Here is an 18,099-nt window from a genome sequence, read left to right as displayed (position 1 = left end):
ATGGTATGCCATTGAAAATAGTATCCGATCGTGATACTAAGTTTATGGGAAGCTTTCGAGGAGTTTATTCACTTCTATGGGAACAATTTTGACTCCTAGCATGGCATATCATCCCCAAACCGATGGCCAAACAGAGCATGTCAATAAATGGTTGGAAGTTTATCTTCGTCATTTTTGCCATGATACTCAAGCTTTGTGGGATCATTGGTTACATCTTGCTGAATTCTGTTATAATAACACTCATCATATGAGCATTGGTATGTCGCCATTTGAAGCGCTTTATGGATACAAATTGCAAATACCTTTAGCCCTTTTTCATGAAGACGCGAATCCACAAGCCAAGACCAAGTTGAGAAAATGGAAGCTCTTTTACATCAATGCAAGGAAAACATTAGGAAGGCACAAGATGTTATGAAGGCTTATGCTGATGAAAAGAGGAGACCTTTGGAGTTTGAAGAAGGAGATTGGGTATTTCTCAAAGTGCCTAAATGTAGGTATGCTACTTTGAAAGGCGGTCCTAATAAGTTGGCTCATTGTTACTATGGGCCTTATCAAATCCTCAAACGAGTTGGTGAGCTTGTATACAACCTTGATTTGGCTTCTTCAACAAGGATTCATTCTACCTTCCATATTTCCTAACTTAAGAAATATGTGGGTCCAGCCATAAAGGTTTTAGAGGAGTTACCTCCCATGGATGAAGATGGTCTTATCATTTATGAACCTGAAAAGGTTATTGGGAAAAGAGAAAAGGTTTTAAGGAACTGTTTGCTGCTGGAATACCTTATTGAATGGTGAGGTTTGCTCATGGAGGAGTCTACTTGGTAACTATCATCATACCTTGATTCTTTTCCATGGCTTTTGCAGGAAACATAGTAATATCTGAATAGGACAGCTTGCTGTATTAAATTTCTATCATAAAAATAATTGCTCTACGGTCATCAAACTTAGATTTTTATGGCATGCTTGGATACTAGGGATTGTCCTCTACATTTCTATAGCTCATACATGGTGATTTGACATTTCTTTTTCAAGTTATAACCATTTTTGTGCAATAGCCTATTTTGGATAGTTTCCAATAGTATATTCAAATTTCATACTTGTACTTCATTGACATATGAGATCTTCTTCAGCTTGGAGTTTCATTACAACATGTATTCATCACTTATAAAGCTATGCTTGTAATTTTTCCTTGTAAATTGTCCCAATTCTAGCTCTGAGGACAAAGCTCTTCTAGGCCGGGATGGCTTGTAATAAAGCACAAATGCCTTAGTCTAGGGTAGGCTAGGGTTAAGTTTAAAAGGTGGAGATGTAACATGTGAAGTATCTTTTTACCATTATACAACATTACTTATTTGAGGTCTCAATCTTCCACCATCTAAGAGGGTGAATACTCTTGGCCACCATAGCTTGGGGTGTATAGCTTGATGTAGCCACTCGTCATTTGATTCTCAACCAATATTGGTACTACCATTTCACACTTAGCCACCTTGGCTATGGTTTCTTGGCATTTTATGTCTATTTCTTGTATTTTCAATTTAATGGCTTGTTGTGGGAATTAGCTTCTTTACATTCATACTTCCCCTAATGAAGGCAAATTTATGCTCTGGCTAGATTCCCCAACCAAATGTCCACTGTAGTGCTCATCCAAATGAGACTTGATCTTTGGAATTGATAACAAGGAGCCCATAAGTTTTTAGATAAATAAATATGTGTTTAATACAATTAAACTTGGCTGCTCATTCTCATGAACCTTGGATATGATAAGGCCCCTTACACATATAACATACACAAATGTCTATTGCATACATGTCAAAATGTGAGAGTCTTTCAAGAGACTTGTTCAACCCTCTTCGAGAACTTTAAGTTGCCCAAAGTAAATTTGAGTTTTGAAAGAGTCTCCCAACTAAATGTGTTAGTGATTCTTTCCACTCATGGTTTTGCATTTTGTTCAACTATTATAATTAAGAATTGTGAAAGGGACTAAGCCTTATGTGTGTAAAGTAGTGGACTTCAGCCTCCTATTGACATGGCTTCCTACCTAGTGTGTTTGTAAGGGGCATGACTTGAAAGGGATTCCTACAGTAACTATAAGGTGAATTGATTTCTGCCAACCCCCACCTTGGCAGCCCCTTGCTCCCAATTAGACCTAGCCAGGTATATGGCGCTCCTGGAGCGGAAGCTCATGGCATTTATCATTGTAGAGACAAACAAAGTAAAACAGCCAAGGTTCGGGAAAACAAATTTGAGGAAGAGGAAGGAAATCTTTTTCATCATCATCTGAGAATGAAGTATCCCTTATTGAGACGGTATCTTATACATAAATTTAACAAATGTAACTATATTTAGAGAAAATGAAGAGGATTTGTTTCCTCCTTCCAAATAATTGAGAAGGGTTTTTGCCAAGGTGAACAAGTTCTACGTTTGAAGCGAACCCGCCTTTTCCCGAACCCTGAAAAGAGCCCCTTTTCTCACATGGGAAAATGTCAAAACACTTGTGCTCGAGAGAAAAAGAACGTCTCGAGCGAATAAGCATGTGCACGAGCGCGTGCGAGCTACACCAAAGGTTGCCTAACTTGGCAACCTGTGGGCCCCACAGCACGTGAAGAATCTGCCATACCACCGAATCCGGCAAACTTTGCGACGCCCAGCTCTCCTTCCCTCCCCCTATTCGTCATTATCATCAACGCAACACAAGATGCATTTCTCGATCGACTGCTGTCTTTGCTGCGAGGCCCCCCTTACCGCAAAAAGCATACAGCAATCATCAGCATCATGAGCTCGCCACCAGGGGAAAGAGAGAGATTTTTAAAAACCCTATTATTATCATCCATAGTCTTCTCCTCTTCCCTGTCTTCTGTTCACTTCCTTGTTGCAGTAGTTTTGAGAAAGGAGAAAAACCCTATTATTGTCAGCATCCTATTATCATCTGTTGAAGACAAAACCCTATTATTGTCAGAGTTGATATTATCATAATTAGCCCTATTTCTGTACTTCTGTTCACTTGTTGTTGTTGTGGGTGGCAATATATTAGTCTAACAATAATGGGTAGAGTGAAACTTGCCATCAAGCGGATTGAGACCCCGAATGGCAAGCAGGTTACCTACAGCAAGCGCCGATCGGGCCTCGAGAAGAAGGCCAAGGAGCTCGCCACGCTCTGCGACATCGATATCCTTCTCATCTTGTTCTCCCCCTCTGGCAAATTGAGCTGGATCAATGGGACCAGAAGGTCAGTACCACAGACTGCTGTTCTTGATAATATGTTGACATGTACATTTCTTTTTTCCTTCGTTTCCACTTTTGCACCGTCAATCAGTAGCTTAAATAAGATAATAACACACAACTCCTGTGATTTCCCCTTGTTACATTTTTTGCATGGACCTCTTTCTCATCTGTAACATCAGTATTAATATCAATACCATCTGTCTGGGTGTCTTCTGTAGCTATAATGTCAGGATCATTAAAATCGTTACTAATAGTATTACTAACAGTAACCTGTCTCCAGCGCATGAGTGCATGTCTAACGTCATCAGATGTAAGCACTTTTTTTGGCCTAATGAATACTGGAGTAATATTTGGTTTTGCATCGGTGTGTGCATGCTAGCACGCGCACACACGCACACCCCCCCCCCCCCCCCCCCCCCCCCCCCCTCCAACCCTCTCTCTACTTGGGCAAGTGCTGTGGTAAGTGGCATTGGATACTTAGGGTGTGTGACAGAAACATGTGAGATACTAAAAAGTCATGTTCTCACGTTATGTGAAGGAGGAACACTGAGTCGCTGCTCTGGATAGATTCAATCACAGTACTATAGGTTCATTGATAGATTTTTAGTATTTCTAAGGTCAAACATATGTAGATCGAGTCTGTTTTGAATAGGGTTTGGAAAATATTTTCTCTGGACCCAGAAGTAAATTCTTATTTTTTCCCATTGAGCAGGAATTTTGATATTTGAATTGGGTTTCTCTTCATGTTTTTGGAAAATTGTAAGTAAGACTATGCATTTTTTAGAGCATATTTATTCCTTCTTGGACAATTTTGAGGAGGCTTTTGTGCAAGTTGAGGAGGCTGTAGGATGAAGCAAGCCCTTCTTTTTTCAAACACTACACCTCTGAACATGCATATGTGAACACCTAGGCTCACAAGGACAATGTTGTCCAATTTTATGTTGATGAAGACCAAATAACCTTTAGCAAGTGCCAATGTTGCCACTACAAGAGTGTCCACATCGTTCAATAGAGTCCATGTCACCTCCAAGAATATTGGACTAAGAGCGTTTGTTTTCTCTTTCTTTCTTCAGATTATGATGTGTATGTTTCCCTCGAATATTAGAGCACTATATCTATGCTCTATTTCCATGTACAAGACAATTAGTTATAGGTAACAATATCTAAAGTAATTTTCATCTCTTCTCTCTCTCGCCATGGCCATATTACCAGCCTGTTCATTTTTTCTCCGTAAGTTCACATGGTTACGATGATTCTTGAACATCCTGCTTGCTGCCTCCATAACTGGATTGTTGTTCACTACGTATTCCAGCCTCAGACATGCCTTTTTATGGACCAAGGCTTCCATCAGCAAGTACCATTATTAGTCCACATGCTCCCATACAAAACAGTGCATAGGTCATCCATGTGTGCCACCAATGTAATGGCTGGAATGGAAGTGATGGATTAGGTTTTAAAAATATGATAATACTTATTCTTGAAATAATAACCCTTCTTTCAGATGATTGAGGACACCAGCTTCAAGAATCAATAAAATCATAGGAAAAAAATGTTGGGAAGAATTGGTCATGTCAAGAAATATGGAGCTATCAAGAAGACACCGAAGGAAGGTGAGAAAAATGTTGTTCCCTCAATGTGGCATTTGAGCCTTGAGGGTATTGTAGCTTGGTTGGTAGGTTCAACACACGTAGATCTGAAGTCTAATTTCTACATCTGTATGATCACCTAGCAACAGGAATAACATTCAAGATTTGATACTTGAGTTGATAAAAATGAGTGCCTTACCACCAGGGAGGCCATTTGATTATATAATGGACACACCAACACAGAGAGAGAGAGAGAGAGAGAGAGAGAGAGAGAGAGAGAGAGAGAGGGGTCATATTTTCCTTGGCTATATTTTTTAATCAGTGGCCAAGTAGATGTGGGGTTATATAGACTTTTATGGCACGTTGCAACCCACATTTGGTGAGTAAAATGCTATGAAGGCATTAGGTAGTATCCAGAGGACAAAAAATGCTTTTTATTTGATTCAAATAGAGGCATCCATGGCCGTAGTGGTTTTCAAGGTGTCATCCTATGACATGCAGAAACTTGATGGACAATCTAGGTCTCTGTAGTGACTTGCTTCCAATGCTATTTAGAATAATACAACTGGATTAAAAAAGCGCAGGGTAGGAAGTACTCGAACAATGCATGGGATTCTAATACCAACTGAAAGAAACCCTCCTATTACCCCTACCTAACACGTGCACACCCACACACCACCAAAAAAAAAAAGCAAGAACAAAATAGAGGAAAAGCCAACTAATTTAAAAAACCAAAAAAAAACACCCAACAAGAAAAAGGTATTTCCTTTACAGTACCTGCTGGAGAACTGGGGACAATGACTGGAGCAGCCAGTCAACTAGAGTGGACAGTAACAGCCTGAACACTCGGTCTTGAGCCCGACAGTGCTGTACACTATTGGAGCTTGACTTGGGATAGCACTGAAGAGGTATGCTGATCATGCAATCATAGACATGATGCAGACAGGGCTAACTGTAGCAAAAACGCACCAATGACAGCAATGAGGCAATATCTCTAGTAGGTGACTTGCAGAGGAACACACGTGCCAATTGCATGAAGTGTATTATAAGCCGGGACTTGAGAATGCAGACTGAAATGCTGGCATCAGGCTATCCATGTAGCTTGGGTGCTGAATAGGACTATTAAAACACAGCAGCAGGCTGCAGCAAACTAGCACACTGGCTGGCTGAGGAATGAGATGACATACAACTAATGATGCCTTTTCCCTATTTGTGCACGAATGTGGAAGGTAATAAGTGGTGAATTGATGTGCAAAAAAACTAACTAGAAAAGTGCTTGGTAATGGCTGGCAGCAATGATTGAGCAATGGTGGTGGGCTCAATGGGAATTTAAAAAATAAATAAATAAATAAATATATATATATATAGCAATTGGAACTGAAGCTCAAAACATGCATGAACTCTCAGCCACAAGCTTGTTTGAAAAGGCAAGGAGGTGCCATTAGAGACTCGTTTGACATTCATGCTAGTTAAGCAGCTAGTGACATTTGTTCAATAAAGCCCTAGATGACCTAAGAAAGGTGGATATTAAGGGATTGACTAATTGGTTAGTAGCTCAAGGTGACCACTAGCCTAGAATAGGCTCACTATAATGCATTCATACCTACTAAGCCTATTCTATGAAGACCTTGTGAAATGTTGATGCTTCATGGATGGAGATTATCCATTCCGCGTATCCTTTGTGACCATATTTCAATGTGTGCATTCCTTCTACTAGTAGCCTTTTGCTATCAAAACTTTGTAATTCAACAATGTTTCCCATGGCTTTTGTTTTTGATAATAAGGCCATTTGTAAATATTACTAATAGGTGCTTCACATCTAGATTCTTCTAGAGCTTCATGCCAATGTTCTTTCGGTCTAGGGTTTGAAGGACTAGTGTCAATAACAATTAGGGGTTTTCGTGTCCTAATGTGTGTTTCATGTGACTAGAAGGTTCATGGGTAGTTGAATCACAAAGAAGCCAACCATATATGTATGTGTGTGATTTATATATATTTTTCATTTTGTCTAGTCTCATAAGCTTAGGTCTCCCTTTTTTCTCTCTCATCTTCTCCTCTCTCTCTCTATATATATGTGTGTGCATGTGTATGTATATGCATGTATGTGTGTATTTAATACATGTCTTTATTAATGTGGCCTTATAAATGTGTATCCCATCTCTCTCCCTCTCATCATTTTTCTCTCGTCAACTTTCTTTTTTGCCCCCAGTCCCTTGTCTCTCGTCCTTTTTCACCTCGTGTATACATCTTGTGTATGCATGTGTGTACATGTGCATGTGTGTGTATGCATGCAGGCATATGCATTTGTGTGTTTAATACATGTGTTTCCATTTGTGCGGTCTCATAAGTGTGTGCCCTCTATCTCCCTCGTTATTTTTTTCTTGTATCCTTTCTTTGTTTTTTAGGAGTCCCCTGCCTCATATTTTTTCAACTCATATGTGTGCATGTGTATTTATATGTGTATGCATGCATGTGTGCAGGTATATGTGTGTATGCATGCATGCATGCATGCATGTATGTAGGTGTGTGTGTGTGTATGCATGTATGTATGTGTGCAGGTATGTGTGTGTATGTATGTGCATGTTTTATAAGTTTGTATCCATTCTCTCTCTTGTTCTTTATTTTCTCTCTTTTCTCTTTTATAGTTCTCTCTCTTTCTCATTGATTTTTCTAGTCTCCCTGCCTCCCTCCTCCCTCCCTGTCTCCATTTTCTCATCTATATGTTTACATGTATATGATCATGTGTGTATATGTGCATACATGAGTGTATGTGTTTGCACATACACGAGTATACATGAGTGTACATGTATGCACATGTGTATGTGTATGTATACATACATGTGTACACATGTGTATATATATATATATATATATAGTGTATGTTTTTATAGTATATGTATATTTGTGCCAGTTTCTAGAATATACATACAGTATATGCACATGTTTAACCATTACAATAGCATTTCATAAAGAAGATTCATCTTTCTTTTTATAGTACATATGCATTTGTGGGTATTTTTAGAGTATGCATAGATTGCATCCACATATTCAACCATTAAAATATCATTTCATCTTGTATCTACAAGTAGAAAAGAAATTGAGAGAGAGAGAGAGAGAGAGAGAGAGAGAGAGAGAGAGAGAGAGAGAGAGAGCCATGAATAACTTTTCAAAGGCTCACATTTTCTCTTTCCATCATGATATCACTTTTGAAAATAAAAACCCTCTTTATTTCTCGTACACCCAACCTTTCTTTTGCTCTCAGAGAGAGAGAGAGAGAGAGAGAGAGAGAGAGAGAGAGAGAGAGAGAGAGAGAGAGAGAGAGCAACATCCCAACTTTTCAAAGACTCACCTTTCCCTTTTTAATTATTAAATCACATTTCCGAAAAAAACCCTCTTTATGTTTTGAATATTAAACCTCTCCTCCTTGTGCCAACATGCCTGGAGGTTATCTCCTTGGTTTGGGAGCCAACCAAGCAAACCTTTAAATAATAAATAGTAAATGTTAAACCACCTAGAAAAAAATAAATAGTAAATGTTAAACCGCCTTGAATATTAAATCTCTCCTCCTTGTGCCAACACGCTTGGAGGTTATCTCCTTGGTTTGGGAGTCAACCAAGCAAACCTTTAAATAATAAATAGTAAATGTTAAACCACCTAGAAAAAAATCCATTTTTATTTTTGAATACTAGACCTCTTTGTAAAAAATAATAGGTATGCTCTGATACCGTGTCAAAACAAGCAACGGTACAGAGAGACGGTAGGTTGTGCGGGGAGTAACATAGAGTGTATACGGGAAAGACAGAGAGAGAAGAGAAACACAAAAACACAAGAACATAGTGATGATGCACTGAATCATGCTATGAGAAGAAAAGCTGATACATCTGAGCTGAAGCTCAAAGGATAGGTGCACTGTCCTGTCTGAATGAGGCGGCAACACCTATGGGAAAGTTGCACAGTGAAGTGAGTGAAATGCAATCTTTTGGGCAGTGGGCTATCGAAGTAATCGTTGGAAGGTGAAGGACAGATGTTGAGGGAGCAAACCACAGTCCTTTGATGCTGTCGGAGATGTGGAAGGTGATCACTGGCTATTGAGGGAGTCCGCTGTTGCCGGCAAGTAACCAAGGCAACTAAATGTAAATCCTAGAGTGATGCCAAGTGGATAATGACGACACCAAATGATAGAGGATGAGTTGGGCTGCAAAAACGCAGGTCTCAATGGTCTCTATGACAAACGAGTGACGTTAAGTGATGGAGAAGCTAGGTTGCAAAAATGCAAGTCCTAGCAGCCCCTATGATAGATGAGTGACGCTAGGTGATGGAGGAGAAGCCAATCTGCAAAAACTCATGTCCTAGCAGCCCTTGTGATAGATGAGTGATGAAATCAAGGCTTGATGATGTAGATTATTGCTAGAGGCTAGGATGTCGAAGCCAAGCTAGAGATGGTGATGCCAAGCAAGGAGAAGATCTCCACACTGAAAAATGCATGTGAAGGTGGAGCCTGATGATGGAGAAGGTTATTGATGCCAAGTAGATGATGGTGACACTAGGTAGAAGATGCTCCAAACACAAGGCTTGATCCTAGAATAGGGTGCTTGAAGTAGAAGAGGAAGGGTGAAGGCAGCCATGAGCCACAAACGGCAATGTCCTCTTAAAGGGGTGTGAGGGTAGTGGAAGGGTTTGGGGAGAGAAGGGAAGGGTGTTTGATGACAAAGGAAGAGGGGTAAAGAATGTTTGAAGAGTGGTGTGAGGTGGTGAAGAATGAATGAAGTGACTTTCTATTTATAGGCATAAGCTATCTAGGGTGGCACACAATTGTGTGGGCGCCCATTGAAAAAGTGGCCAAAATATGGACACTGGCCCTTTTTGGGGCTGTCAGTGTGAAACCTCAAATGAAGTGTGTGAATTGAAGAAGTGGTTTCTCAACACTCTCCTCCTTGACCCACATAGGTCGGGGATTTTCTCCTTAGTTCGGGAGTCAACGAAACAAACCTTTAAATAATAAATAATAAATATTTTAAAGTTCACCAATATTTTGAGAGAGAGAGAGAGAGAGAGAGAGAGAGAATACTTCTTTTTTACTAGTGCATAATGGTTTTCAACCCCTCCCCCCACGCGCTGGTTTTTTTTTGTTTTTTTGTTTTTGTTTTTTGTTTTTTTTTTGAGAGAGAGTGTGCGTGCGTGTGTGTGCTTTCTTTTCTTGCTAGCACCTTGGTGTCTTCTTTTGGTTTTCTTTTTATTTGTGCATATGGTTTTTGCATGTTGGTTGTTTGGCCTCTTATATCTCTAATCATTTTTTCATTCAACCATCCCTTTACTTTTTGATTGAGAGAGAGAGAGAGAGAGAGTCTACCCTATTTACTTTCTTGGAAGGCAGTCTAGTAGTAGTGGTACTGTAGGTATCAATGGGCAGCATTTTTATGAACTCTATTCTAGAACAAGAAATAGTACGAAGTATGTTCATAACATTTGGCTTATAACAATGGTAATAAAAGAAGATTGAGATTTACCCCATATCCACAAACTTAATAGTTAACCACAAGGAAATAGGCTTAGTTGACAGGTTAAATTTATGCATTCTATGAACTAAGGAAATATCTTGCAGATGTGTTTATAGCACATTTGTATGCACATCAATAGACCTACACCTATAATCATGTTAAGTTTGTAGATATTAAATGTGCATTGTACACACGTCAATAGATCTATGTCTATAATCATGTTAAATTTGTAGGTATTAAGTGCGAGTATAAACGTGCCTATAGACACAGTGTTTTTTGCTATAAAAGAAACAAGGGGCTTGCTGGTTACAATATTGTAGTTCCATTTTGAGCATCAACCAAGCAACCAGCAGCTCCTTGTTTCTTGTTCTTGTAAATATGTAACAACAAACTAAGTAATTGCAATCTTATTTAATAAATAGATTTGGTGCCTCAACATTGCTCTTAAACATTACATTGGTACAAGTTCATTCAATAATGGGATATGTACACGGACTAGTGCATCATGCACTTATCCAGTACTTAATCTAGGATATGTACAAGTGGAAGTGCTTGGGGGAGATGTATGATCATAGATATGCATATCTTGCCAATGTGCATGGGGCTCACTCTTTAACAAGAAATGTGTTGTGGAGGAGCATGAGGATCTCCTCATGATGAGGTATGTGTCATTGGGTGTAAGGGCAACATGCTCTACATCAATATTGCAACCTCTTGCGTTGCACTTGACCCATATTTATAGTACCTTGCTGAACGTATAGGTGATTCTGGTGCAAATGAGAATGCTCGCTACAATGTAGAGGGGCCTATGCTGCTCCATTTGTATATAAAATCCAAACAAAAATAATGGGAAAAAAAAACTAGACATAAACTAGACTGTGAAAAGTAGCTTTATGTTACCAAGTAGACATTAACTAGACCCTAACTTGCTAGTGGGGTTGTAGCTTAGGTGGTTTGAGCACCTGGATGTGTACATGGGTGTGATTTCAAACCTTGGGTACACCTTTGAGGCATCTTTCAAACGTCAAGACTTTCTTTTATAATAAAAAAACACACTTATAATCACATTGGAACTAATCCTTTGCAATCATCTACACTTGTGATTGGGCAAACAAAGTTTAACAATGCATTTATTTTTCAGACTTTGCATAGAGACCTATACTAAGAACAACTACAAAATACTTGCACTAGCTATAGATTATAGTACCTACGCCAACTACAAAATATAGTAGTTCAGCTGCATTTACAAACGTGTTTATAAACACAGCTAATTATACTACAGGTGCACCTTTACATGTGCAACGTGCTTGTAAAGGCGTTGCTGCAGAATGCTCTACACAGAGTCCCTGTGGAATAACAATAACTTGACAATTTAGAACACAAGCAAAAGAAATATACTCATTTAAATAGACAGAAGGAGACAAAGAAAATACATTTTTCTTGAGCTTGGTTATGTTTTGCTTTTCCTTTTAAATCGTTGTACTCTTGAGGAGAACACAAAAATAGATTAGATATGTGTGCGTGTTTTTGTCTTTTTTAGAAGACTGAATACTATCTTGTCATTGAGATGAAAGAAGTCTTTTGAATGGCTATGTTTTTGAGAGAGGATATTGTAGGGGCCGATTAGGCACGGAGATCGAGGCAGACAATCGTTACGCGTAGTGAGAGATAGAGAGAGTGAGAGAGAGCAGAGTAGAGAGTGAGCATGTTTTCAGGTACAATGACGAGTGTGTATCTTTAGGTCTTTAGATAGATATATATGTGTAAGTACAAGTGCTAAGGGTGTGTTCACACTCGAGCACATTTAAAAGGCACGAGGCCTTTATTCCCAACAGCCTCCCACCTAATGGCAATGTGCCTTAAGAGAAAAAAAGAATCAGCTAAGTCTAGGTATGTTCAAAGCTGAAATACATATATCTGTCCAACTCCCATCATTTGTCGGCAATGAGTAAACCGCTCTGCTGGAAGACCCTTCATGAGAAGGTCTGCAAGGTTATCATTTGTATGCACTTTGACAAGCTCAATGCTTTTGCTGTCAAGTATATCTCTAATGAAATGGTACTTCACCTGTATGTGCTTTGTCTTTGCATGAAAGACAGGATTTTGTGCTAGCGTGATAGCACTCTAACTATCACAATGGAGAACAAGTAACTCTATGATGCCAAGCTTTTCCACCAGGCGTGAAAGCCATAAAGCGTCCTTGCATGCCTCAGTGGCAACCACATACTCTGTCTCTGTAGTAGACAATGCAACACACTTTTGTAGCCTGGAGATCCAAGAGACTGCTCCTCTTGTGAAAGTAAACACATATCCAAAAGTGGACTTCTTATAGTCCTCATGACTAGCATAGTCTGCATCCGTAAAGCTAACAATAGATGCCTTCTGCTTTCCAAAGCAGATGCACAACTCCTTTGTGCCTTTGAGGTATCTCATAATACCTTTCACTGCATCCCAATGCTTCTTGCTAGGGGTTGCCATGTATTTGCTAACCACTCCTATTGCAAAGACAATGTCAGGACGTGTAGCAACCATAGCATACATCAAACTGACAATAGCTGAAGCATATGATATCTTGGCCATTTTAGTGTTCTCATCATTAGATACAGGGCTGTCCTCTACACTAAGTTTCACATATGGAGGCAATGGAACCCCAATCGTTTCCCCCCCCTCCATATTGAAACGCTGCAAAACTTTGGAGACATACTCTTGCTGAGATAGATAAAGCCTTTCGATCTATCTCTGAGTATTCGCATGCCAAGAATGTGATTTGCATCACCAAGATTCTTCATGTCAAAGCTACCATGAAGACTTTGCTTCAATGAATCCAAGGCATGAGTATCCCTGCCAGCAATCAGCATGTTATCAACATACAAAACCAAGATAATTAGGCTGCCATCTGCTGCCTTCTTGGTGTACAAGCAGTGATTCACCTGACTTCTATGAAAGCCTTGGGATTGCATGAATGTATCGAACTTATGATACCATTCTCTTGGTGTTTGTTTCAGCCCATATAAACTCCTTTTGAGTTTACATACCATTTTTTCTTTCCCTTATTCAATAAACCCTTCAGGCTGCTGTATATATATGTCTTCATGCAGATCACCATGTAAAAACGCAGTCTTTACATCCATTTGTATGAGCACTATATCCTCAATTGCAACCAAGCCCAAAATGGTTCTCAATGTAGTCATCTTGACTATGTCAGGATTGTGGGAGAGAAGGAAGGAGTCTCACTTGTAGCTTTTTCACTTGCACAATGGGGGAATACACACAAAGGTGGAGGCTGAAAGCAATTTTTCTCTTCTTAGTTGTGTAAGCCAAAAATAACTCTAGTATAGAGAAATAGAAGAACCCTATATATGGGTCTCAAACCAAACTCAACTAACTAAGGTGGCATACTAACTGAGCCACGAACTAGAGTAGATAAGGATAGCTGTCATCTAGCTATTATTCATGGGCGGTGTACCAACCGCATCTGCAGCTAACAAGTCAGTGACATAAATGCACAACGGTCACCCTGGTATATCACGAGTGGAGCTCGATATCTCAACACTCCCCCTCGAGCTCAATCCCAATTCCTGCACACCAAGCAGGTCTCTGAACTTGCACAGCTTCTCTGTGCCCAATACCTTCGTGAATATGTCAGCTACCCGATCCTCTGTGTTGACATAAACTAGATCAATAAGACCTTGTAAAACCCTCTCCCGCACATAGTGATAATGCATCTCAATGTGCTTTGTTCTAGCATGATAGACTGGGTTATTTACCAAGTGTATACTACTCATGTTGTCACAATAAATGACAACTGGCCCATCTGTAGGCTGATGCATATCATAAAGTAGCTTATGCAACCAAGCTATTTCACATGCAGCCATTGTTGCATCCCTGTACTCAGCCTCTGTGCTCGACAAGGCAACTGTAGGTTGTTTCTTGCTGCTCCAAGTGACTGCAGCACTCCCAAAAGAGAATACATATCCACTGGTAGATCGTCTAGCAGAAATACTACCAGCCCAATCAGCATCAGTGTATCCATGCAATTGTATCTGAATCCCAGTCTCATAAAATAGTCCATACTGCAATGTGGACTTCACATACGTGAGTATGCGTCTAGCCGCATCCAAATGCAGTTTCCTTGGAGCCTGCATAAACTGACTTATCGATCCAACAGTATAGCTCAAATCTGGCCTGGTAATAGTCATATAAATCAAACTTCCTACTATGCGTCTGTACATAGTAGGGTCTTCCAGAAGCTCACTTGCATCTGCGCTTAGCTTCACATTCTGCTCCAAAGGAACTGAAATAGGCTTACAGCCTGTCATTCCATATTTAGACAGCATGTCCAATCTATACTGCCTCTGCAAGAGCCGTATCCCACTTGGTGATCTAATCACCTCAATGCCCAAGAAATAACGCAGCTCTCCCAAATTCTTCATCTCAAACTTCTGCTTCAATAGCATTTTCACATGAAGGATATCTTTATCACTATCACATGTCATAATCAAATCAACATAAATGACAAGTAGCATAATGCCTTTCTGTGTTTTTTTCACATAAAGTGAGAAATCTGCCTTGGAAATCTGAAAGCCAATAGTGACAAGATACTATCCTATCTTGTCAGACCATGCTCTAGGTGCTTGCTTCAAGCCATACAAGGCTTTCTTCAACCTACAAACAAACTCAGGATGAACAGCATGCACATAACCTGGCGGCTACTCCATATAGACCTCTTCTTGCAAATCACCATGCAAGAAGGCATTCTTTACATCCATCTGATGTAAAGACCATCCCTTTGATGCAGCCATAGCAATGACTGCTCTTATGGTTGCCATCTTTGCAACTGGACTGAATGTTTCTTCATAATCAATGCCATATGTTTGTGCATATCTCTTGACTACTAATCTTGCCTTGTATCTTTTTACAGAACCATCTGCATTGTGCTTCACCTTATAAACCCACTTACAACCAATTGCATTCTTATCTTTAGGAAAAAGGTACAAATTCCTATGTAGCATTTGCTTCCAAAGCATCCATTTCTTTATCCATGGCTTTCTCCCATTTTTCTTTTTCCATGGCTTGCTCAAAAGAAGTGGATTCTGGTTCTTGTATCACTTTGACTATATTAGGCATAGTGAATGGCTGTAAATCCATCATATTTCATCCTATTCACAGGATACCTAGCTCTGGTAGACCTACGCAAAGTAGGCTCACTTCTAGATGCTCTCAAAACATCCCTGGTCTTCCTTACTCTAGGTATAACAACAGAAGGAATACCCAACTCATCATTAATGCTCTGTTCTGAGCCACTGGATTCACCATCCACATAAGAGTGACCTGCATTCACATCAAACATGGGCTGATCTACCTTCTCTTTTTCTTTTCGTGATACCTGTATACCACTATCTGCATTGCTTTGAGAAGATTCTCCCGATCTCAATCTGCCTGTCCATGGCGAAGAATGTGAACCACAGCTAGAGGACACTCCAGGTCCACTAATATCTTGTGACTGTTGCTGTGAATTTTGTGCACTCATCTCATCAAAAACATCTCTGCTCATTGTAAACTTACGAGTAGAAGGGTTATAGCATCTATACCCTTTCTGCTGCAGAGAGTAACCAATAAAGATGCACTTTTCAGCTTTTGGATCCAACTTGGATCTCAACTCATCTGGCACATGAACATAGGCAATGCAACAAAAAATTTTCAAATGAGAAATATCTGGTTTTCTACCAATATACCTCTCCTTTGGAGTCATGCCATGTATTGCTGCAGTGGGAGTCCTATTCATTATGTAGACTGCTGTAGCAAATGCCTCAACCTAGTAAAAATCTGGCATGTTTTTTTCATTGAGCATGGCACGAGATACCTCTCCAATATGCTTGTTTTTTCTTTCTGCAATTCCATTTTGCTGTGGGGTATGACTACATGAATATTGCTGCTTTATGCCATGCTCCTGCAAGAACCTTACAAACTCATTTGAGAAGTACTCTCTGCCTCCATCTGACCTTAGGCATTTTATTTGTAGGCCTGTTTATTTTTCAACCATAGCTTTAAGAGTTTTGAAATGCCCAAAAACTTCACTTTTCTTTTTCATAAAATACACCCAAACTTTTCTGCTATAGTCATCAATAAAAGTGACAAAATAATGACAGCCTCCAATAGATGCAGCTTTAGTAGTCCACACATCAGAGTGGATTAATTCCAATGGCTTCTTAATCTCTTGAACATGTCTAGGAAATGGTTTCCTTGCCTGTTTTCCAAATTGACAGGCTTCACATACCTTATGCATTTCTGCAACCTTGAATTTAGGCAATCCTGCAACAATATTTTAGGCTTGCATTGATTTAAGTCGCTGTACATTAACATGAATAATCGTTTATGTCAGATATCAATATCTGCAACTACACCGGTCCCATGTGCAAACATTGCTGCACTCAATTCAGGCATGTCTGCATCCAACGTAAACATTTTGCCCTTCTTATTTCCTTTTGCTATCAAGCGACCTTTATTTTTCATATCCTCAACAAAGCATCCATGAGGATTAAATTTGACCTGCAAGCCCTGCTTAACCATTTGACCAACAGAAACCAAATTCTTGGTGATATTCGGAACATGAAATACATCTGACAGGTAAATTTTTTTTCCCATCTTGTATAGACAAATGAATTTTTCCAATCTGCACAATAGGATGTGCAGTATCATCACTAATCTCCACAAATCCTAGTTTTTCCATTTTCCTTGCATCCTGCATCCATTCTGCATGACCTGTCATGTGGTTTGACGTACCTGAGTCAACATACCACACTTCGTTGCTTTCTTTTACACTTGTCACAGAATTGTTCATGTGCTGCATCATAAACAAATGCTCATTTCTGTCATCCCCCTGTCTACTAGAAGATGCATAATTTCCTTGTAATTTTCCATTCATGATGTCATTCTGCTTTTTATAGCAGTCTTTAGCCATATGACCCATTTTACCACAATAGTAGCATTCAACATTGCTGTTTGCATTTTGGCCTCTTTGCCATCCATCACGACCACTTTGGCTCCCCCTGCCTCTAGAGTTACCACGTCCTCCTTCATAGGACTGGTTTTCTTGAGTTTGCTGCATATTCTGATATCTACCACGGCCTCCAGATCGGCCTCCTCTACCTCTGCCTCTACCTCTTCCAGCATTTGAGTAGAAGACAATTTCTTTTGAAGTTCCTCCTGAAGAAGATGCACCACCATTTCTTTGCTCCTCAGAAATTAGAAGAGCAATCAACTCCTCAAAATCAGGAAATCTTTCACGGACGGAAATGGATGTTCGGAACTGTGTATAATCCTTTCCTAGACCATTCAAGGTCACAGAAACTAAATCATCATCTTCCATTGGCGACCCAATGGAAGCAAGTGCATCTGCAATCTTCTTCACCTTCATGTGGTAATCATGTGGTAATCATTGATGCTCATACTTTCTCTTTGCACATTGTGCAACTCTTGCTTGAGTTGCATTTTCTTGGCTTGCGTATTTGTGCTATATATTTTTGACAAAGTATCCCATGCCTCCTTTGGCGTACTTGCATCTTGAATATGCACAATCATAGAGTCTGAAATATTGATAGACAGGCAGTACATAACTTTTCTGGCTCTCTCATGCCATCCTTTAAATGCCTGCATTTGCTGTTGATTGGGAACATCAGGAAGAATTAGGTCCTCTTCATTTCATGCAACGAATTCCCAATATCCTTTTCCCATAAGGAAATTCGTAATTCTAAACTTCCATGCTTGGAAGTTGTTCTTGTCAAGCTTTTCAG

General features: G+C 39.7%; 1 protein-coding gene across 1 annotated transcript in view; it reads left to right on the top strand.

Moving 5' to 3' along the window:
- The first annotated feature begins 2,668 nt into the window (after positions 1-2,668).
- The window catches only part of LOC148041114 (agamous-like MADS-box protein AGL66), a 28,364-nt gene continuing 12,933 nt past the window's right edge, over positions 2,669-18,099 (top strand). The window contains exon 1 of the mRNA XM_087676899.1: positions 2,669-3,226. Within this exon, the coding sequence (XP_087533025.1) occupies positions 3,042-3,226 (185 nt within the window). The 5' untranslated portion in view covers positions 2,669-3,041. The remainder of the gene's footprint in view (positions 3,227-18,099) is intronic.

Source organism: Lygodium microphyllum, chromosome 1 (assembly GCF_053477565.2).
Source record: "Lygodium microphyllum isolate KBCC chromosome 1, Lygodium_microphyllum_v1.1.10, whole genome shotgun sequence".
NCBI classification, from domain to species: domain Eukaryota; kingdom Viridiplantae; phylum Streptophyta; class Polypodiopsida; order Schizaeales; family Lygodiaceae; genus Lygodium; species Lygodium microphyllum.
Note: the sequence above shows the minus strand (reverse complement) of the source record. Positions and strands in the feature narration are given on the sequence as shown.